The 23,038-nt window shown below is 64.8% G+C and overlaps 2 protein-coding genes and 1 long non-coding RNA gene across 7 annotated transcripts; 1 reads left to right on the plus strand and 2 right to left on the minus strand.

The window, feature by feature from the left end:
- The first annotated feature begins 1,896 nt into the window (after positions 1 to 1,896).
- On the plus strand, positions 1,897 to 11,255 carry GRIN3B (glutamate ionotropic receptor NMDA type subunit 3B). 2 transcript variants are annotated; one of them, XM_031006779.3, is made up of 9 exons: positions 1,897 to 2,425; positions 4,678 to 5,270; positions 6,059 to 7,091; positions 9,147 to 9,292; positions 9,369 to 9,484; positions 9,653 to 9,804; positions 10,150 to 10,314; positions 10,389 to 10,459; positions 10,711 to 11,204. In XM_031006779.3, exons 1-9 carry the CDS (start codon positions 2,000 to 2,002, stop codon positions 11,147 to 11,149), a joined length of 3,141 nt encoding a protein of 1,046 aa, XP_030862639.2. In that variant the 5' UTR covers positions 1,897 to 1,999; the 3' UTR covers positions 11,150 to 11,204. The 2 variants fall into 2 exon arrangements, with proteins under 2 accessions (XP_030862639.2, XP_063557971.1); XM_063701901.1 differs by having other exon boundaries at positions 10,150 to 10,459; positions 10,711 to 11,255.
- LOC129528808 (uncharacterized) lies at positions 7,222 to 10,264 on the minus strand. The gene is made up of 3 exons (XR_010132168.1): positions 10,120 to 10,264; positions 9,690 to 9,741; positions 7,222 to 8,536 (listed from the first exon to the last, which is right to left on the minus strand). It is a non-coding gene; the product is annotated as an uncharacterized lncRNA (long non-coding RNA).
- TMEM259 (transmembrane protein 259) lies at positions 11,199 to 22,746 on the minus strand. 4 transcript variants are annotated; one of them, XM_031006782.3, is made up of 11 exons: positions 22,342 to 22,746; positions 15,744 to 16,025; positions 14,793 to 14,910; positions 14,009 to 14,119; positions 13,612 to 13,734; positions 13,438 to 13,538; positions 13,287 to 13,344; positions 13,126 to 13,158; positions 12,913 to 13,045; positions 12,642 to 12,741; positions 11,199 to 12,441 (listed from the first exon to the last, which is right to left on the minus strand). In XM_031006782.3, exons 1-11 carry the CDS (start codon positions 22,567 to 22,569, stop codon positions 11,896 to 11,898), a joined length of 1,833 nt encoding a protein of 610 aa, XP_030862642.1. In that variant the 5' UTR covers positions 22,570 to 22,746; the 3' UTR covers positions 11,199 to 11,895. The 4 variants fall into 4 exon arrangements, with proteins under 4 accessions (XP_030862642.1, XP_030862640.1, XP_030862644.1 ...); XM_031006780.3 differs by having other exon boundaries at positions 13,126 to 13,209; positions 22,342 to 22,744; XM_031006784.3 differs by having other exon boundaries at positions 14,793 to 14,892; positions 22,342 to 22,741.
- Between the last annotated feature and the right edge of the window lie 292 nt (positions 22,747 to 23,038).

Raw genomic sequence — 23,038 nt, forward strand, 5'->3', positions numbered from 1 at the left:
TAAAAGTATCCTCCACGTGGCCACTTGTTCACATGGCAGCTGGGAGTAGGAACGCCTACTGTTGCCCATGTACAGATGGGGAAACTGAGGCAGGGCACGAGGGTGAGTTCCCGGAGGGCAGACACAGTCTCTGCCCCTAGGAACTCTTGCTCCTCAGAGGGAGCCGAACCCAGGGAGGGACGGGGCCCCAGTGGTCCCTGAGGACAGCAGGACCCAGCACCTTTCGCAGACCCAGGGAGGGGACCCCTTGTCCTGCCCCCGGGGACACCTGGCCAGGGGGCTGGAGGGGGTGGCCTGCGGGTTCCTGGAACTGAGCCATCCCTCTCTCCGTCCCTCCCCAGTCGTCTCAAAATCCAATCCATTTTACCGGCTGGCACTTGGCATTTTATTCATTTCATGGAGGATTTTTTTCCTACCTCTCCAACGCTGGCTCCAAAAGGAGATGAGGTTTGCGGTGTGTGTGTGTGTGTGTGTGTGTGTGTGTGTGTGTGTGTGAAGAAAATCGCCGGAGTGTAGATCCATTCATTAGAGCTGAATGTTCCCAACACAGCGGCTGTTCTGCTGCCCCGCGGGATCTGGGGAGACACCGTCGGGAGGACAGGATGAGGAATGCCTGGGCAGGGAGGAGGTCCTCTGCTAGATGGATAGACGGATGCGGCCGCCCCCGTCTATCAGGCGCCTGTGGGATGCCAGGGCCCAGAAGGCACCCCCCGAGGCCCAGAGGACATAGGCAGGCTTGGGGACTGGTAGACAGCGGGGAGCTATGGAAAGCTCTAGAGCACTGGAGGAGGAGAATGTGAGCAAGCATCCTTGTCTGGGCCGTTGCTCAAGCCACAAGCAATTATAGAGTGCCTACTGTGTGCCAGCAGCCAAACCAGACCCACCCTGATCCTCCCAGAGCTGAGTTGAAGAGATGGTCACTAAATAAGAAGGAAATGAACAAAAAGATGGTAGGCTGTTATGGAAATGTGTGGGGTTTGGGGGTGGGTAGCAGCAGGACTTAAATGGGGCAGGGAGTGGTGCTTCCTGCATTTTCTCAGTGGCAAGCAGGGAACGTTTTTCAGGGCAGGGCATTTGGGACTGGGTTTTGAAGGGTGAAGAGGAGTTCTGTGGCCCAAGTTGCCTGCCCACTGCTGGAGGGCAGATCTACTCTATAGGTTTCCATCAGACATGCCTGTCTCAGTTTCCCCAGGGTGCACTGGATGTTAGAACACACCCCTGGGCTGGCCTGGTTAGAAACTGACCGCTCCCTGGATGTGCGAGACAAGCAAGACCCTTCCTGTGCCTCAACTTCCCTGCCTGAGCAATGGTCGACATTGGTGGAAGGGGTCAGGGATCCTGGAGAGGAACCGGGTGGGCGTCCGGGCCAATGTTTTCTTATTTTATTTTTTTGAGACGGAGCATCGCTCTGTCGCCCAGGCTGGAGTGCAGTGGCACGATCTCGGCCCACTGCAACCTCCGCCTTCCAGGTTCAAGCGATTCTCCTGCCTCAGCCTCCCGAGTAGCTGGGATTACCGGCACCCACCACCACGCCCGGCTAATTTTTGTATTTGTAGTAGAGACGGGTTTTCACCATGTTGGCCAGGCTGGTCTCGAACTCCTGACTTCGTGATCCGCCCGCCTCGGCCTCCCAAAGTGCTGGGATGACAGGTGTGAGCCACCGCGCCCGGCAAGTCGGGGCCAATTTTAAAGCGCAGTCTTTTCCTGGCGCCTCCATTCCATCTGTGGCCTGAATCAGAGCAGGGATGGGCAGTGGTTAGGCGTCCCCGGCCCCCGCCAGGTGTCACCGCCGCCGCCCTCAAACAACCACTGGGAGGCACTGTTTCCCCCCTATCCCGCCCTGGGCAGGGCACGTCCCACTCCCCCGGCGCGGTTGCTGGGAACCCGGAGGCCGCCCGGGCGGAGCGCGGAGGGCGCGTCGGAACCTGGCCGGGGCCCTCCACCCGCGCCGTGGTCCCGGTGGTTGCGCCCCGCGGCGAGCGGCGCCGACAACTTTGCGATGGAGTTTGTGCGGGCGCTGTGGCTGGGCCTGGCGCTGGCGCTGGGGCCGGGGTCCGCGGGGGGCCACCCTCAGCCGTGCGGCGTCCTGGCGCGCCTCGGGGGCTCCGTGCGCCTGGGCGCCCTCCTGCCCCGCGCGCCTCTCGCCCGCGCCCGCGCCCGCGCCGCCCTGCCCCGGGCCGCCCTGGCGCCGCGGCTGCCGCACAACCTGAGCTTGGAGCTGGTGGTCGCCGCGCCCCCCGCCCGCGACCCCGCCTCGCTGACCCGCGGCCTGTGCCAGGCGCTGGTGCCTCCGGGCGTGGCGGCCCTGCTCGCCTTTCCCGAGGCTCGGCCCGAGCTGCTGCAGCTGCACTTCCTGGCGGCCGCCACCGAGACCCCCGTGCTCAGCCTGCTGCGGCGGGAGGCGCGCGCGCCCCTCGGAGCCCCGGTACGCGGGACGCCCGGAGTCAGGACGAGGGGGACCCGGGGCGGGGGCGGGAGCCCTGGGGACGGCCGGAGTCAGGATGGGGGTGCCGGGACTACGCAGAGAAGGGGGATCCCAGGACGCTGGACGGGCCCCAGGGATCAGGGATGGGGAAGACCCGGGTGTCCCCGGAGCAAGGAAACCAGAACCCAGAGGAAGAGACCCAGGGGCAGGGACCTAGACGCGGGGTTGAGAGCCCCAGGGACGCCCCTGGAACGCCCCTGCAGACCCCTTCCCAGCGCCCTGGTGATGGGGACCCCGCCACTGTGGCCTCTGCCCCTTCCTTGCCCAGGCCCCTTCCCTCCTTCCCCACAGACCCTTCCCTGGTCCCTGGGACCTCCTGGTCCCCACCCGGCTCTGGGTGGCTGGGCTGGAGGACAGGCGGTCTCCCTCCTCACTCTAGGGGTGCAGTTTCGGGGTCTGCAGGTCTGGATCTCCCTCCTTCCAGCATTCTCCCCGTCCCCTCCTAGAGGCCTCCAAGATCCCAGGGCAGCCTCCATCATTCCAACCCCGACTCCATTCCCACCCCCCACCCCCCACCCCTGGCAGCTGTCAAGTTCCTCTCTTCTAATCCCACCCCAGGCCCAGATCCCGCGAGGAAACGGAAGAAGAAGAGAAGGGCGATTGATTGGGTTCTGGGGACCCTGTTGTCCCCCCCAACAGGGCTCACTGCGCCCCAGATAATAAGCCCCCTCCCGTGGCCAGCAAGGAGGTCCCAACTCCGGACATGGGCCTGGCTGAGCTCTATGCCCCAGCTGCCCCTCCTTCCCAACCCACGCAGAGGCCCCTCCAGCCCCTTCCTCTCCTCAGGGAGGGAGACCCTGACGCTAGAGGGGGGGATCTCTTAGCCCAGCTCTCCAGGTGTCAAGGGGACCCCTGTCCCCCCACCACCCTAGGGCTGGTGGGAGAGGCGGGGCCCAAACCAGGGCCTGGGGCGCCCTCTGCTGCCGTCTCCAGGAGCTGCACCGCCGCAAGCCGGGGCGTGGGACCGACCCAGCGTCTTAGGGACTGGCTTGGCCCCCTGGGGACTAAGCCCCATCCCAAGCCCATCCTCCAGCACTGGGCACCCTGCTTCCACCCTGGGAAGCGCCCTGCCAACCCGAGGGGCCTGGCAAAGCTCTCCCACCTTTAGTATACTAAGTTAAATCCAGGGCCGGGCGCGGTGACTCACAGGCCTGGAATCCCAGCACTGTGGGAGCCCAAGGTGGGAGGACAGCTTGAGCTCAGGAGTTTGAGACCAGCCTGGGCAATATGGCGAGACCCCATCTCTACAAAAAATACAAAAATTAGCTGGGCGTGGTGGTGGGTGCTTGTAGTCCCAGCTACTCAGGATATATATATATTGGCTGGGCACCGTGGCTCATGCCTGTAATCCCTGCAGTTTGGGAGGCCAAGGCGGGCGGATCACGAGGTCAGGAGATCGAGACCATCCTGGCTAACATGGTGAAACCCCGTCTTTACTAAAAATACAAAAAAAAAAAACTGGGAGTGGTGGAGTTTGCAGTGAGCTGAGATCATGCCATTGCACTCCAGCCTGGGAGACAGAGCAAGACTCCATCTCAAAAAAAAAAAAAAAAAAAATCCAGGAGAACTTTCTGGATGGCACTGGGCACAAGGGGGCCCCTCAGCCCTCCATGTGCCTGGCACGGGGCAGTAATGTGTGAAGGGGATGCTCGGGGAAGCTACCTGGTTTGGCTCTAAGCACAAGGCCATCGGTGGGCTCACCTTTATGAGCCACAGCTCTTGGCCCTAGAGGGGTTCCCAGGCAGGTGGGTGCCAGGTGAGGTCAGGACTGTAAAGGAATCAGGGAGGGACCTGAGGCTGGAGGCGTTCCAAGCTGGAGCCTGGGCTCTGCCTGGAGGATGGAGAAGTCTGAATAGACGAGGAGCAATGTGCTTGGGTTTTGAAGGATGTGTAGGAGTTGGTGGGCATAGAGAAAGGTATTCCATCCGGGGAATGGCACATGCAAAAAAAAAAACACCAAGTGTGCCCATGACAAGGGTAGCTGGAGCCAAGAGAGGCTGGGAGACTGAGCTTTGTGGGGATGGTGATGGGGAACGATGGAAGTGTTTAGAGCAGGGCTGGGGCTGGGGGGAGGTGGAGGGGAGGTGCAGCCATCCAGCTGGCATCTACTTGCGGATCACCCGCTGCTGGGGTGGGAAGGGTTTTGTGGGGGTGGAGGTCGTCAACCCTAACCGTGGCCACCCCTCTCCCAGAACCCATTCCACCTGCAGCTGCACTGGGTCAGCCCCCTGGAGACGCTGCTGGATGTGCTGGTGGCGGTGCTGCAGGCGCACGCCTGGGAAGACGTCGGCCTGGCCCTGTGCCGCACCCAGGACCCCGGCGGCCTGGTGGCCCTCTGGACAAGCCGGGCTGGCCGGCCCCCACAGCTGGTCCTGGACCTAAGCCGGCAGGACACGGGAGATGTGGGACTGCGGGCACGCCTGGCCCCGATGGCGGCACCAGTGGGGGGTGAAGCACCGGTACCCGCGGCGGTCCTCCTCGGCTGTGACATCGCCCGTGCCCGTCGGGTGCTGGAGGCCGTACCTCCCGGCCCCCACTGGCTGTTGGGGACACCACTGCCGCCCAAGGCCCTGCCCACCGCGGGGCTGCCACCAGGGCTGCTGGCGCTGGGCGAGGTGGCACGACCCCCGCTGGAGGCCACCATCCATGACACCATGCAACTGGTGGCCCGGGCGCTGGGCAGTGCGGCCCAGGTGCAGCCGAAGCGAGCCCTCCTCCCCGCCCCGGTCAACTGCGGGGACCTGCAGCCGGCCGGGCCCGAGTCCCCGGGGCGCTTCTTGGCACGGTGAGTGGGGACCCTGCTTCCCTTAGGAGGGTGTCCAGGCCACTGAGTCTGCACTGCTCATGGATCACAAAAGGCAACGTGAGGCCGGACGCAGTGGCTCACGCCTGTAATCCCAGCACTTCGGAAGGCCGAGGCGAGCGGATCACTTGAGCTCAGGAGTTTGAGACCAGCCCGGCCAACATGGTGAAACCCCATCTCTACCAAAAAATAGAAAACATTAGCTGGGCGTGGTGGCACGCACCTGTAGTTCCAGCTACTCAGGAGGCTTAGGTGAGAGAATCACTTGAGCCTGTGAGGTCCAGGCTGCTGTGAGCTGAGATCGCACCACTGCACTCCAGCCTGGGCAACAGGGACCCTGTCTCAAACACACAAAGTCAGGATGCTTTGTTAGATGTCTTAGGTCCCCGGAAGCAGTGCCCACCTGGGGAACTATCTCAGGGACAGCAGAGAACGAGCTGAACTAGGAGGGAGGGAACGGGTCTCTGGCTGAGCCCTGGGGGAGTTCCTGAGAATGAACAACTCCTGGAAACAGGTGACCCCAGCTGGGTGCTTGTGTGTCAGTCACTGGCTTCAGGCGTATGTGGGGTGGGGGCACAGCCACGGCATCCGGGCCCGGATGCCCTGGGATCAAGGGGTTAGGCTTGGGGACACCAGGAGCGTCCATGTTTGTCCTCATGATACGGACAAGAGCGACCAGTGGGAATCGGGCACGTTCTGGGCAGGGGTGAGAGGATGGAGGGGTGTGAACGTCGACACCTGACACCCCCCCCCCCCCGCCCTGCCCCTAGGTTCCTGGCCAACACGTCCTTCCGGGGCCGCACGGGCCCCGTGTGGGTGACAGGCAGCTCCCAGGTACACATGTCTCGGCACTTTAAGGTGTGGAGCCTTCGCCGGGACCCACGGGGCGCCCCGGCCTGGGCCACGGTGGGCAGCTGGCGGGACGGCCAGCTGGACTTGGAACCGGGAGGTGCCTCTGCACGGCGCCCGCCCCCGCAGGGTGCCCAGGTCCGGCCCAAGCTGCGTGTGGTAACACTGTTGGAACACCCATTTGTGTTTGCCCGTGATCCGGACGAAGACGGGCAGTGCCCAGCAGGGCAGCTGTGCCTGGACCCCGGCACCAACGACTCGGCCACCCTGGACGCACTGTTCGCCGCGCTGGCCAACGGCTCAGTGCCCCGCGCCCTGCGCAAGTGCTGCTACGGCTACTGCATTGACCTGCTGGAGCGGCTGGCGGAGGACACGCCCTTCGACTTCGAGCTGTACATCGTGGGTGACGGCAAGTACGGCGCCCTGCGGGATGGCCGCTGGACTGGCCTGGTCGGGGACCTGCTGGCCGGCCGGGCCCACATGGCGGTCACCAGCTTCAGTATCAACTCCGCCCGCTCACAGGTGGTGGACTTCACCAGCCCCTTCTTCTCCACCAGCCTGGGCATCATGGTGCGGGCACGGGACACGGCCTCACCCATCGGTGCCTTTATGTGGCCCCTGCACTGGTCCATGTGGCTGGGCATCTTTGCGGCCCTGCACCTCACCGCGCTCTTCCTCACCGTGTGCGAGTGGTGCAGCCCCTACGGCCTCACGCCGCGTGGCCACAACCGCAGCACCGTCTTCTCCTACTCCTCAGCCCTCAACCTGTGCTACGCCATCCTCTTCGGACGCACCGTGTCCAGCAAGACGCCCAAGTGCCCCACGGGCCGCCTGCTCATGAACCTCTGGGCCATCTTCTGCCTGCTGGTGCTGTCCAGCTACACGGCCAACCTGGCTGCCGTCATGGTCGGGGACAAGAGCTTCGAGGAGCTGTCGGGGATCCACGACCCCAAGGTGGGCGGCCTCGGGGGGCTGCGGGTGGCCTTGGGGGGCTAGCGGCGGCCCCAGGCTGGGCTGCGTGAGGCAGGGGTGGTCAGCTGGATGTGGAGGACGTCCACTAGGCCAACTCTGGTCCCAAGAGACATTTATGCAATTAATTAATTTATTTAAAGAAAAATAGCCGGGCGCGGTGGCTCACGGCTGTAATCCCAGCACTTTGGGAGACCAAGGCAGGCAGATCACCTGAAGTCAGGAGTCTCAAACTGGAGCCTGGCCAACATGGTGAAACCCCATCTTTACTAAAAAATACAAAGAATTAGCTGGGCATGGTGGTGGGCACCCGTAATCCCAGCTACTCGGGAGGCTGAGGCAGGAGAATCACTTGAACCCAGGAGGCGGAGGTTGCAGTGAATCAAGATGGCACCATTGCACTCTAGCCTGGGCAACAGAGCAAGACTCCGTCTCAAAAAACAAAAAACAAAACAAAAAACACAGAGATGGGGGGCTGGCTATGTTGTTCAGGCTGGTCTCAAACGCTGGGGCTCAAGCAGTTCTCCCACCTTGGCCTCCCAAAGTGCTGGGATTACAGGCGTGAGCCACCGCGTCCAGCCTATTTTTCTTTTCTTTTCTTTTTTGAGACAGTCTTGCTCCATCACCCAGGCTGGAGCGCAGTGGCACGATCTTGGCTCACTGCAACCTCTGCCTCCTGGGCTCAAGCGATTCTCCTGCCTCAGCCTCCCAAGTAGCTGGGATTACAGGTGTGCACCACCAAGCCTGGCTTTTGTATTTTCAGAAGAGATGGGGGTTTCACCATGTTGGCCAGGCTGGTCTCGAATCCCTGACCTCGTGATCCGCCCACCTCGGCCTCCCAAGTGCTGGGATCACAGGTGTGAGCCACCACATCTGGCCCATATTATTATTATTGTTTTTTGAGACATAGTCTCACTCTTGCCCAGAGCTGGAGTGCAGTGATCTCAGCTCACCGCAACCTCCACCTCCCAGGTTCAAGCAATTCTCCTGCCTCAGCCTCCCACAGTGCTGGGATTAGACGTGAGCCATCGTGCCCGGCCTCCCCTTGTAATTTCTTGGCAAAGTCGGGTTTTCTGCCCCGTAGTGTCTCTGAACTTTTGGATCTGCCCAGTGGTGTCCCCTGGGGGTGCCTGGCCTGCTCCCCAGCCCCTGGTGTCCCCTGTGAAACGGTAGTAAAGCGTAGATGCCATGCTGTCAGGTGAGCTGACTGCTGCCGGCGGCTCTTCCAATGTAAACGCTGCACAGCTGAGCCGTCAAAGCCTTTTCATCATACAGAAACTTCCATCAGATGCTGCTGACCCACAGGCACGATGGGATTCAAGTTTGGGTTTTTGGTGGTGCTGGAGTCCCGTGGGGAGGCCTTGGCTGGTGTGACCTCAGCAGCCAGACCCACCTATTCATTAGGGGTCTGCACCAGGTTGCCCTGGCAGCTGTGGGGAGAACAGACCACGGGTGGTGCAGGGAGGACCCCACAGAGGGGCCTGGGCTGGTCGAGGATGTTGATGGGGAAGGAGGCTGGGTTCGACGCTGGGCCCCAACCTGGGTGGGAGCTGTGGAGGGGTGAGCAGTGGGCATTTCCCTGTGTTGCAGGTGGAGCCCCCCAGGGTTTTCGGGAGAAACAGGGTGTCAGAGGCAGTGCTCCGCCTCCGCCTGGGGTGGGAAGAGCGAGTGGGGGCAGATCAGGAGTGGGGTCATGGACCCCGTGGGACCCCGAGGGGAGAGGCAGAGGAGGTGGTGGGATAGGCGTCCAGCCCAGGGCGAGGTCCGCGTGGAGATGGACTTGCCGGCGTTTAGAACAGAGGGTTTCCACCCAGGGTGATCCTGCCCCCCGCCCCAGGGGACCCTGGACAGTGTGTGTCTAGAGACAGCTGTGGTTGTCACGCCTGGGGTGTGCTCTGGGCATGGACTGGGTGGAGGCCAGGAATGCAGCCTCGGCGCCCTGCAGTGCCCAGGACGGCCCCACCCCGGAGAACGGCGCGCCCCTCAATGGTCAGGGGTCCTGAGGGGCAGGCGGAGGCGCTGACGGGGTCCCCCGCGCAGCTGCACCACCCGGCGCAGGGCTTCCGCTTCGGCACCGTGTGGGAGAGCAGCGCCGAGGCGTACATCAAGAAGAGCTTCCCCGACATGCACGCGCACATGCGGCGCCACAGCGCGCCCACCACGCCCCACGGCGTCGCCATGCTCACGTGAGCCCGGGCGCGGGGTGGGGCGGGGGCGGGGCGTGGGGGGGGCGACGGCTGACCCCGCCCCCGGCCCCAGCAGGAGCGACCCCCCCAAGCTCAACGCCTTCATCATGGACAAGTCGCTCCTGGACTACGAGGTCTCCATCGACGCCGACTGCAAACTGCTGACCGTGGGAAAGCCCTTCGCCATTGAGGGTGAGAGGCACCTGGGCGAGGCGGGGCGCAGGGGTCTCTGGGGACCTCCTGGGGCCAGTGGGGAGCCACGGAGGGTTCGAGGTGGGAAGGGGCGAAATCCCACGTGTGCGGGCAGAGTTCCCCTGGGGCTGTCCCACCTGGCCCCACCGCCTGGCCCCGCGCCCCCAGGCTATGGGATCGGACTGCCCCAGAACTCGCCGCTCACCTCCAACCTGTCCGAGTTCATCAGCCGCTACAAGTCCTCCGGCTTCATTGACCTGCTCCACGACAAGTGGTACAAGATGGTGCCTTGCGGCAAGCGGGTCTTTGCGGTTACAGAGGTGGGGCAGGGCCTGGGACAGGTGGGGGTGGGGGTGGGGGTGGGGGTGGGGGTGGGGGTGGGCGTGGGGGGCCCTGAGCCTTGTCTGACGTGACCAACCCCAGTGCTTTCCCCAGACGTGCGTTTGTCTGCTTCTGCGCACTTCTATTCACCCTACAAAACCCCAGCTCCAGTGCTCCTTCCTCCATGAAACCTCACTCCCCCCAGCCATGGAGTCCCTGCCTCCCAACCTGGCTCCACTGCCCCAAGCCCCTCTCTCTGGCCCAACCTGTTCTCCCCTAGTTCAAGGCTCCCCAGGGGCCTGCCATTACGTGACCTTGCGGGGCTCCTGCTGTGTTGCCCCCAGACCCTGCAGATGAGCATCTACCACTTCTCGGGCCTCTTCGTGTTGCTGTGCCTGGGCCTGGGCAGCGCTCTGCTCAGCTCGCTGGGCGAGCACGCCTTCTTCCGCTTGGCGCTGCCGCGCATCCGCAAGAGGAGCAGGCTGCAGTACTGGCTGCACACCAGCCAGGTGGGGACCGGGTGGGCGGCGGGCGGCCCCACCACCCCCGCCTCCTCGCCAACCGGGTCTGTCTGGGGTCTTAGAAAATCCACCGCGCCCTCAACACGGAGCCACCAGAGGGGTCGAAGAAGGAGACGGCAGAGGCGGAGCCCACGTAAGTGGTGGTCGGGGCGGACCACGATGCAGGACCACCCAGACCCACCACCCCACCAGCTCGCCCCGAAGCCGGCCGCGGGGTGCAGGAGGTTCCCGGAGGTCCCCCGCCCACCCCCGGACGGCTGTGTGCACACCGTGGCTCCCTGGTTGTGCCTGTCGGCCACCCTCTGCCCTCAGCGGCCTCTGCAGAGGCCCAGGGCGTGAGACGGCTGCCGCGGCGGACACTGACCAGGCCGGTTCCGTCCCCAGCGGCCCCGAGGTGGAGCAGCAGCAGCAGCAGGACCAGCCAACGGCTCCGGAGGGCTGGAAACGGGCGCGCCGGGCCGTTGACAAGGAGCGCCGCGTGCGCTTCCTGCTGGAGCCCGCCGTGGTCGTGGCACCCGAAGCAGACGCGGAGGCGGAGGCGGAGGCGGAGGCTGCGCCGCGAGAGGGCCCCGTCTGGCCGTGCTCCAACGGCCGCCCGCCCGCCGCAAGGCCCACGGGGGCCCCCCAGCCCGGGGAGCTGCAGGAGCTGGATCGCCGCATCGAAGTCGCGCGTGAGCGGCTCCGCCAGGCCCTGGTGCGGCGCGGCGAGCTCCTGGCACAGCTCGGGGACAGCACACGTCACCGGCCTCGGCGCTTGCTTCAGGCCAGAGCGGCCCCCGCGGAGGCCCCACCACACTCTGGCCGACCCGGGAGCCAGGAATGAGGCGCCAGCCGGGCCGTTTGGGCTCAAGAACACACACAGCGCAGTGAGCCGCTGTCAACAGACAGTTTATTCTATATACAAACACAATTTTGTACACTGCAATTAAATAGAATGGAATGAGCGCTCCTCCGCATTCCTCCCCGAGTGACTGGTTTGGCCGCCGGCCCACTCCATCCCCGAGTGGGACTGGACCACGGCCCTGGCTGCTGCCACTGATGTTGGCGCCTGCACCCCACGTCCCTATGCCCGAGGCGCAAGCTCTGCTCTCCCGGGGACCCCAGGCCTGGCGCACACGTGGGGAGGGCCGGGCCATGGAGAAGGCACTGCAGGGAGCACCAGGCAGAGCCGGGCTGAGGCCGGCCTGCACTAGGGCCCGAGGCCCCACTCCAAGCCGGCCTCTCCTCCACACCTCCGCCTTGCTCAGAGACCTGCACCATGGGACCCCACTCCATCCTCAGGACGGTTCACTGCAGACCTACCAAGACCCCTCCAGAACCTTCCGCGGAACCCCACCCCCTCTCCTTGCTGACCAGCTCAAACCGCTCACTAGCGGGTACAAGCCTCGGGCGCGACCTCACACCAGGGGGAGGAAAGCCGCCTTCCGGGCAAACCCCACGAAACCCTGAAAGCCCCCGACACAGGCTGGGCAGTCCCAGAGGAAGGAGGTGGCTGGCCTCCCCGACCCCCACGGGCTCGGGAAGGTCAGGCCCAGCCAGCAGGGGTCAGAGGCGGCTCAGCTGTGCGGTTCAGGACCCCACCTCCGAGGGCGCCTCCGTTGGGGCCATGGAGGCCGGGCTAGGCCCGCCTACCGCAGCCCCCAGGGGAGTTGTGTCAGAAGCTGCGGAGTCACTCGGGGGGACACTGTCCTGGGGGGCGTGGGGGAGGCCCCCAGCAGGGCCCAGCGGGCTGGCCGGACGCCGCTCCAAGAGGGAGGCGCTCAGGCCGGACAGGAAGGAGGCGTCTGTGATGATGGCAGCGGTCTCTGCCATCCAACCCAGGTCACCACCGGCAGCTGCCGCCACTGAGGCTGCCGCGGCCACCAGGGAGCTGGGCGCCGCTGCCACAGGCCCGGGACTCCCGCTGGCCCCGGGCGAGACGGGGCCCAGGGCGGGGGGCTGGCCAGCAGAGTCAGGGGCTGTAGCCGGGGCGCCCGAGTTGTTGTTCATGTCATCGGGCAGCGCCGTAGGGGTCCCGGGGCCCAGTGGCGGCGCCTGAAGCAGCATCTCCTGGATGCGGACCTGCTGCAGGATGGCAGGCAGCTCGTAGTGGTGGAAGAAGTAGATCATGGAATGCTGCGGGAGGGAGGGCGGGAGTCAGGACGGGCCCGCCCCTGCCCCACCCAGCCGCTGCTCCCAGAGGGCAGCCCACCCGGGACCATCCACGCTACCTCTGCCCACTTGGGCTGACCCCACAGGGCATCCTCCCCGGCTGCAGCCTCTCCTGCCTGGAAAGGCACGGCTGGCCCGCCCCCTGCTTGTCGCCCAGGCCTCACCTGGATGAAGAGCCAGGAGGTGACCAGGGCCAGGCTGCTGTACTGCCCATTGAAGCGGTAGTGATAGGCATAGAAGGCGAAGTGGTAGAGATAGAAGAACCTGCGGGGCGGGGTGAGGGCGTCGGGGCTGCAGGTCCCACCCTGCCAGGCCCAGCCCCTGGGGTTCCCGCTTGGCGCAGCCGCCACCCCCGCCTCCAGCGTCCCTCCCTCTGGCAGCCCCCTACCCCTGCCCACCAGCACCCACTCCGCCCTGCCCCCGCGCCACGCTCACCGCAGCCAGTGCCGCTTGCTGGTGCTGGTGTGGCAGCAGATGGCGTCATACTGGTCCGCGAGCCACACGATGAGGATGATGTAGAAGGCGGTGGTGGTGTCGTTGAAGAACTCCGACATGATGGCCTCCATCCCTGCAGGGAGAGGCGGCGCCGGTTGAAGCGGGCGGGGCGGGGTGCAGCGCGGGGCGGGGGAGGCCGGGTGGGGTCCTCACCGACGAGGGCCAGGATGACGGTCAGCAGGGGTGCTGCGGGGAAGGCGATGGCCATGTTCATCTCCAGCATCTGCAGCAGGTCCACTGCGGGCACAGGGCGGCGGGCGCCCGGTGAGGGCCTGGAGGACGCCCGCCCCGCCCTGCGCCGGCGGGACACTCACCGATGAAGACGAAGATCTGGTGGTGCGAGTACCGCAGCAGCATGGACACGCTCAGCGTCTGCAAGGGGCGCGCGGGAAGCGCTGTGAGGGGCTGCGAGGGCCTGCTCGGCTCCCGCCCGGCCAGCCCCCGCACCCGCCCCGAGGCACTCACGAAGATGACCATGATGGCGAAGGCGGCCAGGTAGGACGTCCGCGCCATCCACATGCTCACAAAGCGGTAGTGCTCGCCCGACACCACATTCCGCAGGAAGCCTACGGCGGAGGGAGCCGTGAGCGCCCGCCCCCACCCACGCCCTCGAACCCTCGGCCCCGGGGCATGCCTCACCCTTGTTCTCCTCGTTCTCGGCCAGGCCCTTCACGCTGGACATGAGGATGTCATCGTAGCCCAGGAACTCATCCAGCAGCAGGCGGCTGAAGCGGTCCCCGAAGCACTGGTCCCGCGTGGGGTCTGCGGGTGGGTGAATCAGGGAGCCGGGAGCCCCGCCCAGGCCACCCCCTGGGCCCTGCCCCAGCTGGCTCCATTGCTGAGGCCTGGCCTGCTTCCTGGCCCTGCCCATTCTTAGGAAACCCATCCAGGACCCCAGCCCTGGGAAGCGTGCCTGGGGCGGGGCAGACCCCAGTGCTTCCTGCACAGCCCCCGGCCCCACACCAGCAGGAGGAGACCCGAGGGAGGAGGGGAGGCCCCGCCATGGAGCTCCCCCAGCCCAGCAGCTCAGACTCACCCAGGGTGACCACCATGACGGGGATGCTCAGGCGCTGGCGGGTGGCCTGCGACAGGCGCAGGAAGCCATACTCCAGTGAGTACTCCACGATGTACTCGTCCTGCGGCCACACTGCGGGGCAGAACCAGGGACCAGGTCAGCGCCCCCACCCCCGTCCCCCGCCCACTGCCAGCAGGCGAGGCAGGCGTTGAGGGGTGGAGGGTGAGACCTGCTGAGCCCTGGGCCCCAGGTGGGTGCTGGGAGGACCCCTACATGGACACTTGGGATGGTGCCCACCCAAGCTAGTGTCCTGCCCTGTGCACTGCAGAGGCTGGCCAGGCTCCTCCTCCCGTGGCCCCCTCTCCCTGGCTGGGGCTGGCTGGGTGCAGGGCTGCCCCACTGCCCTGGCGGCCCCCAGCACACCCCCAACACTTCAGAGGCCCCGGCCCTCTGGATAGACCCTCTGCTGCCAGATGGGCAGGGGTGGGGGTGGGGGCGGGGGCGGGGGCTTCCCTGAGCACAGCCCGCTAGAACTCTGAGCTCAGAGCCGAAGGGATCCATCCCCTCCAAGTCGCCATTCACGAGGGTCCCAGAAAGGATGAGCTGAGCCAGTTACCCCAGGCTCTGGGGTGTCCCCACAGCCTCCTGTGCTGACAGATGGGGAAATTGAGGCACGGAGGTGCCCTCAACGGTCCAGGACATGCGGCCAGCAGGCTGGGGATGTTCGGAGGGACCCCGCCTGCACCCCAGCACCCCATGACTGAGGCAACCCCGTGAGGCAGTACACCTTTGGTGGGTGGCCTACCTTTGGTGGGCGTCTCGGGGAAGGGGAACTCCTGGCTGTCATTCAGGGCCTCTGTGCTACTCGGCGGCTTGAACACCTTGGGCTCGATGTCCAGCTCAAACTGTGGGCGACCAGGGACCTGGGTGTCAGCAGCGCCAGCCCGGGCTGTGAGGGCCCAGCCTGAGGATACAGTCCTGCTAACGGGAAGGGACTGGGAGCCTCAGCCTCTGCCTCACCACTGACCAGGCCAGGGTGGACTACGTGTGCCTCCCGCCTCAGCTGGGACCCCACCTCAACACCAAGCCTGCCCTGCTGTGAGGCCATCTCCAGCACAGCTCTGAGTCCTGAAGCTGAGGCAAGGGCCAGCCACAGGTAGTAGACCCCATGGAAGGGTCCATGATGCTCTGGCCAAACACTCAAACTCTTGGGGTTGGCTCTGTGGGAACAGGTGGGACCCCAAACCCTGACTGCTGAAGCAAAAACATCTCCCACCAGGCTGTGGGGCCCAACACAGCCACCTGGTCCCACCAGTGCCCAAGGCCACCACAAGCTGACCGGGAACCCAGCAACTCTGCAGGCAGTGGGGCCACCTCAGGACGGCCAGGATGGGCCCAGAGCTCTTAGCTTTCAGCCCCCAGGCCTCCTCAGCTATTGCTGCCCACTGCACCCCCAGCCCCAGCCAATCCCCTCCCCGGAACAGCTACTCTCAAAGGCCCGAGTCTGCCCAGCCCAAGTCCTCCCCGAGATCCCCCTGCCCTGCCCAGGCCTCTAGCAGGGCGACAGGCCGAGGGTCTTGCCTCAGAGCCCCCAGGCCACCAAAAGGCCACGGCAGGCAGGGGCGGGCTAGTCTGCATGCCAGGTCCCTGAAAGTCAAGAACCCCAACATCCTGTCGATGTCAGGAACCGCCCCTTCAGCGACCAGCATCTACGGGGTGCTGGCCTCTGCTGCAGCTGAGCCCAGGCCTGGCTCACCTTGATGGAGCTGTTCCCAAACATCTCCATGGTCAGCTCTTCCTCCTCCTCATCTTCCATGTCCAGGTTGCTGCCTGGTTCCATGGCCAGGCCCGGGAAGCTCCCGCGGCCGCCGCTGTCACAGAACTGTAGGAAGACGGGCGCGCGGCTCGAGTTGTGCCGCACCTCCACACGCAGGATGCCCTCACGCGGCCACTTGTCACGCACGTGCTCCAGGCAGTTGATGGGAGAGCGGGAGAAGACGATGTGGATATAGGCCAGGACGAAGAGCACAAACAGGGCCTAGGGGGCAGCCGGCAGTCAGTGGGGTGCCCCAGGGCCAGCTGCAGCCGACACCCAAGGGCCTACATGATGGGGCGCGCTGGGACGCCCAGGACGGGGAAAGGAAGGAAACCCCAGAAGCCGAATTGGGCTCTGAGGACCCTGGGTCCCTCCCATGCTGACTGCACCAGGCCATCCCCTCACATAGTCCAAGTGACTGAGGATCCGGGGGACGCCCCACTCCAACCCCGGAGGGGCTCTGCCACCTGCAGCCCGGCTCTGACAGGCCCTGGGGCTTCGGCAAGGCCTGTGACTGCCCCGCACCTCCTCAGGGGTGAGCCGGACGAAGCCAGCAGGCCGGGGCCCTCTCAGATGCACACAGGACCCCCCCAAACCTGGGAAGAGACGAGGCTGGACTCAGACCCACCAAGTGGAGCACACCAGGGCCCTCTGCCAGCCAACGGCTCCCGCCCTGCAAGGAGCAGCATGGGTGTTGCCGCCACCCCAGGGCCACCAGCTGGACCCACTGTCTACGAAAGAGGGCACAGCCCTCCACAGCCCAACCTGCTGCTTCCTGCCTCACCTTCCGCTGCGTCCCCAGCACTCCCCTGATCTCACAAGCTGAAAATAGCGTCTCTCACCTGGCGGGGCGCCCTGTGCAACCCTCCCAGGCCTGGCGGGGCCAGCCGCAGCTGCTGGGGACACAGTGGACCTCCGTGGCTGGGCAGAGCGCCCCATGGCAGGGCGAGGCTGCCGTGCCCGAGGCACAACCTGTGAACTGGGGTGCCAGCAGCTCTCACCTGGGGGCTCCTGCCCAGGGGATGCTTGGGACATCTGTGGTTGTCACAATTGGGGGAGCTCCTGGCATGGAGTGGGTGAGGCCAGGGATGCTGCTCAGCACCCAGCAGTGCCAAGGACGGCCCCACCCCGATGTCCACAGGGCTTGGGGAGCCCACGCCCCAGCGTGCTGCAGGCACAACTCAGAGTGGGGCCCCTCTAGGGGCAGTTCAGGGCAGCCCCTCTTCCAGGGAGCCCGCCTCACCGTCTGGGGGTTCAGGGCAGCCCCTCTTCCAGGGAGCCCGCCTCACCGTCTGGCGGTTTGGCTGCCCACTGTACCTCCCAACCTGAGGTCCAGGCATCACCCCCGAGCCTGGTGAGGGTCACGTCTACCTGCTGCCCCGATCCGCAAAACTGAGGACCCAGCTGGGCCAAGGGGGCGCCCACAGCCACATGGAACCCCAGACTCTCAGGGAAGAATTGATCAGACTCAAAATCACAAGCCAGAGAGCCTGGAGCACAGGGCCCCTCCGTGACCCGTGACCTGCTGGCAGGTGCACCAATGCCCGGGGTGCAGTGAGCCACCTGTGGCCGCACAGCCATAGGCAAGACCACCAGGAGCCTCAACTCTTCTACGCCCACAGTGAGCTGGGGCCTCCTCTCCGGAACCCTCTGTAGACTGAGCAAAGGGCCGAGTCAGCAAAGCAACCCACTTCTGGCCCGGCCGCAGTGCTGTGACCTGTGGGAGGCCCTGAGTCTGAGCATGGATGAAGCCCTGGGTCTAGCCGCACGTGCAGCTGGGGCGAGCCCCATCACACTTCCCAGCCCCAGGAGCTGGAGAATCCCTTGGGCTGATCTGAACTGCATTTCTAGTCCTTACGGCCAAAAGAGCCGCAGGGGATGAAGGCTGGCCCGGCGCTGAGATTTAAGCAGAAACAGGCAAGAGCAGAACCCTGACCGCCAGGCATTCAGGCCCCGCCCACAGACGCCGGAGCTACAGATGAGGGGTGGGCGGGGGGAGGGGGCAGGGCCCTCTGCTGGGGAGGGTTCCCCTGTGTCCTGGGGAAGACAGGGAGGGCAGTGTGGAAAGGGGGCAGCCCCGGAGCCTGAGATGCTTTCAAAGCCTAGCGTTTCCCCATATGGCATCTGGGGACAGGAGCCACGGAGGCTGGGCCCAGTGGTGGGTCACGGTCAGAGACGCTGACCCCACAGTCCCTCGGCTCAGCACTCTCAGGAGAGAGGGGCCCGCGAGGCCCATGGTGGATGCACTGGTGGCCACGCTCTGCCTTCCAGGCCCAGACATCCAGCAGGAGCTGTGCCCGGGACAGCAATGGACCCTGTGCCAAGATGTTCCAAAAAGTGCTGACACACAGTGGGCCGAGGTCGGGGCTGTCCAACGCTTCACAAGGGACGCACGGCTGTTACCATCCCTGGTTTATAGACGAAGAACTGACACAGAGGTCCCGACAGACCTGGACCTGCTGAGGTCACATGGCCAGGAGGGAGGGGCCAGGGCAGTGCCAGGCTGCACAATTAAGGCCCCACGGGGAAGAGCAGCTCCTGGGGTTGCCCTGGGCAGGGTCAGCTTGGTCCAGGGTCAGCGGGAGAGGGCACAGGACACACATCCTGCCACACCCAGCACTGGTGTGAGTGACCCGTCCCATGAAGACAGCGGACATGATGAGAGGGCGCCAGTGTCTTCACACAATGTGCACACACTCCAGTCGAAGACTTCAAGTCCACCAGATGCTATGACTCAGACGTCACTGTGTCTCTGCCCCATCAGGTGCTCCGTGCTGACCGGGCTCAGGGTCCCTCTTCCCTGACTGAGCATGACCAGAAAAATGCCCCACTGGACAAGGCCCGTTGCCGCCAAAGCCTCAGCTCCCCATCAATCTCCCACCACAAAACAAGGAGCAGGCACCAGTCAACCAGACGCAGGCTCATCCCGAGTCCCGGGTCCTCCTCCCCAAGACCTGTCTGTCAGCCACCCTACAGCAGCCACCTCACCCGGCCTGGCCCTGAGCCACACGCCCAGGCAGCCTCGTCCATGCCCACAGCAACCCTCCCCAGGGAGCTCAACTACAAATGCTCCCATGGGCCCCTGGCCACCCTCTGCCCGCAACCTGGCTCAGCCACTCGCATGCCCTGGGTGGTCCAGTCCCCTACACTCCATGACCCTGTCCCTGACCCAGGCTCCCCAGCAGGCACCCACATGCTCCAGCCCCAGCTGCCTGGACACCCCGCCCCATCCCACTGGCTGTGGCTCACCTCCAGGAGGTCCTGCCCACCCCGCACAGGAGTCACCCCACCCCTATGACCCTTCCTTCCTCCGGGTCAGCCCACACACGGCTGCACCCACAGGAGCACCTCCCCCAGCCTGGGGCCATGCTCACCGCCTCCTCCAGGAAGCTTCCTGGATGTTCTGGCCGAGGCTCTCAGGACACCCCAACACTCGGCCACTGGGCGGGCCTTTCCCTTCCTGTCTCCCCACAGACCTGGAGTGCCAGGAGCAGCCTGCCCGCTCTCTGGGTATTTGACTGACCCACAGACCGACGGACACACAAGCCCGCGGAGCCACACTCTCCTCCCAGGTGGGACACACAGACCTCAGCCCCAGCCAGGAAACACTACCTGGGGCTCCCCTTTGTCCACCTGGGGTGCTTCCTGCCTCCAGGCCACCGGGGCCTCTCCTTCCACTGCAGCCTCACAGTGGCCTCAATGTGACAGGTCCCCCATTCAGAGCAGGGCCCCTGGGGTCTCACATACCCCATCTTTAATCGTCACAACGACCCCACAAGAGGAGCCCCATTACTCCCTGTGGCTAGGGGCGGGCCCTTGCCCATGTCCAGGGGTGCTGAGTCGAGACCCCTTCACCCTGTGGGCATCCACTTGGTGGTCACCTGGGTCCAGAGCCCACCCGTACAGACGCAGGCACCCAGTGCCCCAAGACGGACAGTCTCTGCCACACTGGGCTCAGGGCCATGAAGGCCAGCAGAGGTGGATACTGAGGCTGGAGGGAGGTCTCCCGAGGGCCCCTGGAACACAGGCCCCTGCCGCCTCCTCTCTCCCCAGCACCTGGCACTGCCTGGCATTTCCTAAAACCACCCAGGCATGGATGAGGGACCGGGGGGCTCCATACTGGCTCAGAGCTGGGAGCTCCTGGCATTTCCTAAAGCCACCCAGGCATGGGTGAGAGCTGGGGGACTCCATGCCAGCTCAGGGCTGGGAGCTCAGCTGCACAGGTGCCACAGGATGAAGCCACCTCGAAGGGATCATACCAGGGAGGACCTGGCTCTCTGCAGGGAGACCCCCGGAAGCCAGGCGGGCAGGAAGCAGAGGAGCCTTCTGGAACTCAAGGCAGCCTCTGAAATCAGGCAGTTCCAGCCCGCACTTTGCAGATAAGTAAAAGTGAAGGCAGCAGGGTCAGATTCTGTGCCACCAGATTACCGGGTGGAGAATTCACAAAGAACAGATTTCCCCACCCAGGCCAGGCACGGTGGCTCACGCCTGTAATCCCAGCCTTTTGGGAGGCCGAGGCGGGCAGATCACCTGAAATCAGCAGTTTGAGACCAGCCTAGCCAACATGGCAAAACCCAGTGTCTACTAAAAAGACAAAAAAATTAGCCGGTTGTGATGGTGGGCACCGGTAATCCTAGCTAGTCCGCAGGCTGAGGCAGAAGAATTGCTTGAACCCAAGAGGTGGAGTTTGCAGTGAGCCGAGATCAAACCACTGCACTCCAGCCTGGGTGACAGAGCAAGACTCCATCCCAAAAAAAAAAAAATTTCACCACCCAGAGATCTCATAGTCCAAAGCCCCCTGCTGAGAGAGGAGGGATTGGGGTTACTGAGAACCTCCCAAGAGTCTCCACCCTACACAGAAGAGGGGGAACTCCAGCTCTGGCCCAGCCCCATCTGACCACCTGTGAGTGGTATTGGCCTGGACATGGAGCCGGGTAGGCTTGATCCCTTTCCAAACCGGGACATGGTGGGACCAGGGCCCAGGCGACAGGGATGCACCTCCCAGGGAGGCTGAGCTCCGTCGGGGGAACCTGGCCTGGCACCCAGCACACACCCACCACAAGCCTAAGGACACAGTGGCTCCATCCTGTTCCCGGGCTACTCCATGGAAGGAAAACCCACGTCCACAGACCAGCCTCCGTCCACAGTTTCAGGCCCCGTCTGTGGACCCCAGAGCCGGGAAAGGCCGCCTGCCTGCGTAACCCTTCACAGCCCTGCTCAGGTGCCTACTGAGGCGACCATGCCACTCTGGGGGGCTGCAGGGAAGAAGGTGGGAAGGATGATGGGCTGAGCTCTGGCCTGGGGAGGCCACGGATCTGGAGGCTGGGGAGCCTTCCGTGAAGTGGCAGCAGGCTGGGACCCACACCCAGGTCCGCAGGACGGCCAAGGTCCAGCTCCACTTGCCGAGCCCAAAAAAGCAGCCAGCTCCTGACCAACCTGTGTCAGGCTGGGAACTTGCCCACGATCGCAGCCTGGCCCGCCAGCATCAGACCCCTCTTTGCAGGCTAGATCCAAAAAGCTCACGGCGCAACTTCAGCAGCCCCCAAGCCCCGGCGCGGCGGTGTTCTGATGCAGAACGAAAACGGCCACGTCCCCATTTCGCCAGGTGGCCCAGGACCCCGGCCAGCTTGTTTTCTGAGGGGCTGTAGCTGCTACTGAGCCCCTCCTGTCACCCAAGCAAGACTCCTTCTCAGAGGGACTCAGGCCGATGCCTGTCCTGCACGGCTGAGACCTCTGCCATCTGAGGAGGGCGGGAGGGGGACAGAGCCCAAGACGCGGAGGCCGGTGCCTCATACGGGAGGCACGGGCGACAGACCCACAACCTGAGCTCCTGGAGCAGGAAGGGGGTGGGGACCCAGCGGAGGAAGAGGCCGGGGATGGGGTGGTACGCTGCTGCCGGTGACTTTGCCGCTAACCCTAGCGAGGTGACCTCAGCTAAGTCACATTCCCCTGAGGCTCAGGAGCGGGGAACGGGGTGGGGGCAGCTGGAAGGCTACAAGGAGGGAGAGAGGGGAGTGGGGAGTGGACTTCCAGGACAGGGGTTGGTCCGAGGGAGCCTTGCGTCAGGCTGGGTTCTGGGCCAGCACATTGGGAGGGGAGAGAGGCCTCGGAACTGAGGGTCTCAGGCGGCAGAGTCAGGGGTCAAAGGGGGGAGGTGCTACTTCACAGGCCAGGACCGGACTCCAAGCCTGGGTAGGTGGGGACCTGGGAAAGGCGGTCGCCGGGGACAGGATGGGCCCTGGAGGGAGCTGACAGTGAGGTTTCCAGAGTAGAGAACAGCGGCTTCTAGTGCAGCGGGACCCGGCCTTCCCGGGTGGACGTCCCCGGGCGGGATGGGGTCACGAGACGGTGTCCCTGGCCAATCCCAGGGTCAGAGGTCGCGAGGGAGATCCCTAATCGGTAGGGCCGGGTCTAGGCCTCAGGGTGCAGGGTGGCGCTCGGTGTCCCCAGCGGGGCCAGGAATCGCGGTCGGAGGTAGCAGACTTGGGGGTCGGGACAGCCGCTGGGGTCAAGGGTCGGGGGTCGGGGCCGCGGTCACCTTGAGCAGCACGAAGAACTCGAAGAGACGGCGGAAGGCGGGCGGGAAGAGCCGCGAATAGGTGACAGCCATCTTGAAGAACAGCGCGTGGAAGAGCCGGTCGCGCACGTTGATGAGGGGGTTGGGGTTGAGATTGGGGGTGCGAGGCCCGCGCGCGGGGGCCGGGCCGCCGCCGCCGCCGCCGTTGGGCCCGGGCCCCGGAGCTGCGGGCGCCACGTGCTCCGACATGCCTCCCAGCGTCGCGCCCTAACGACCCGCAGGTGTCCGAGGGCGCCTCCCGGCCGCCATCGGCCGCCCTCGCAACCGCCGCTCTCCTCACGGCCTCCCGGCCGCCGCCGCCATCTTCCGCCTTCTCGTCCGGCTGCGGCGCTGCTGACGCTAGCGAGTCGCCACGCCGGGCAAGAGCGGCCCCCCTGCGCCCGCAGAGAACGCTGGGATGCCAGCGGCGCCCGCGGAGGCCTCACCCCCCGACCTCGGCCGCTTCAGGGGCGGGACTGCATCTGGGCCACCTCTTTTGCATATTGGCACCCACAATCCAGCGCGTCTATGAGGCCAGTATAAGGCGGTAAAATTATGATAAGATATGGGATTTTACGTGATCGAAGACATCAAAGTAAGCGTAAGCACGAAAGTTGTTCTGCAACATACCACTGTAGGAAATTATGCTAAATACGAAACCGACCGTAAGTTATCCTAA

The sequence above is a fragment of the Gorilla gorilla genome, chromosome 20 (genome assembly GCF_029281585.2).
Source record: "Gorilla gorilla gorilla isolate KB3781 chromosome 20, NHGRI_mGorGor1-v2.1_pri, whole genome shotgun sequence".
In the NCBI taxonomy this organism is placed as follows: Eukaryota; Metazoa; Chordata; class Mammalia; order Primates; family Hominidae; genus Gorilla; species Gorilla gorilla.

Excerpts from the sequence above, each read along its gene's own strand:
- GRIN3B (XM_063701901.1), top strand. The coding sequence starts at position 2,000 with ATGGAGTTTGTGCGGGCGCTGTGGCTGGGCCTGGCGCTGGCGCTGGGG. Across the intron at positions 9,485-9,652 it reads AAAGCCCTTCGCCATTGAGG|GCTATGGGATCGGACTGCCC; the intron begins GTGAGAGGCACC and ends CCGCGCCCCCAG. Across the intron at positions 10,460-10,710 it reads ACGGCAGAGGCGGAGCCCAC|CGGCCCCGAGGTGGAGCAGC; the intron begins GTAAGTGGTGGT and ends TTCCGTCCCCAG.
- TMEM259 (XM_031006780.3), bottom strand. The coding sequence starts at position 22,569 with ATGTCGGAGCACGTGGCGCCCGCAGCTCCGGGGCCCGGGCCCAACGGC. Across the intron at positions 14,911-15,743 it reads TTGGGAACAGCTCCATCAAG|GTCCCTGGTCGCCCACAGTT; the intron begins GTGAGCCAGGCC and ends GCTGACACCCAG. Across the intron at positions 14,120-14,792 it reads CCCCGAGACGCCCACCAAAG|TGTGGCCGCAGGACGAGTAC; the intron begins GTAGGCCACCCA and ends TCTGCCCCGCAG.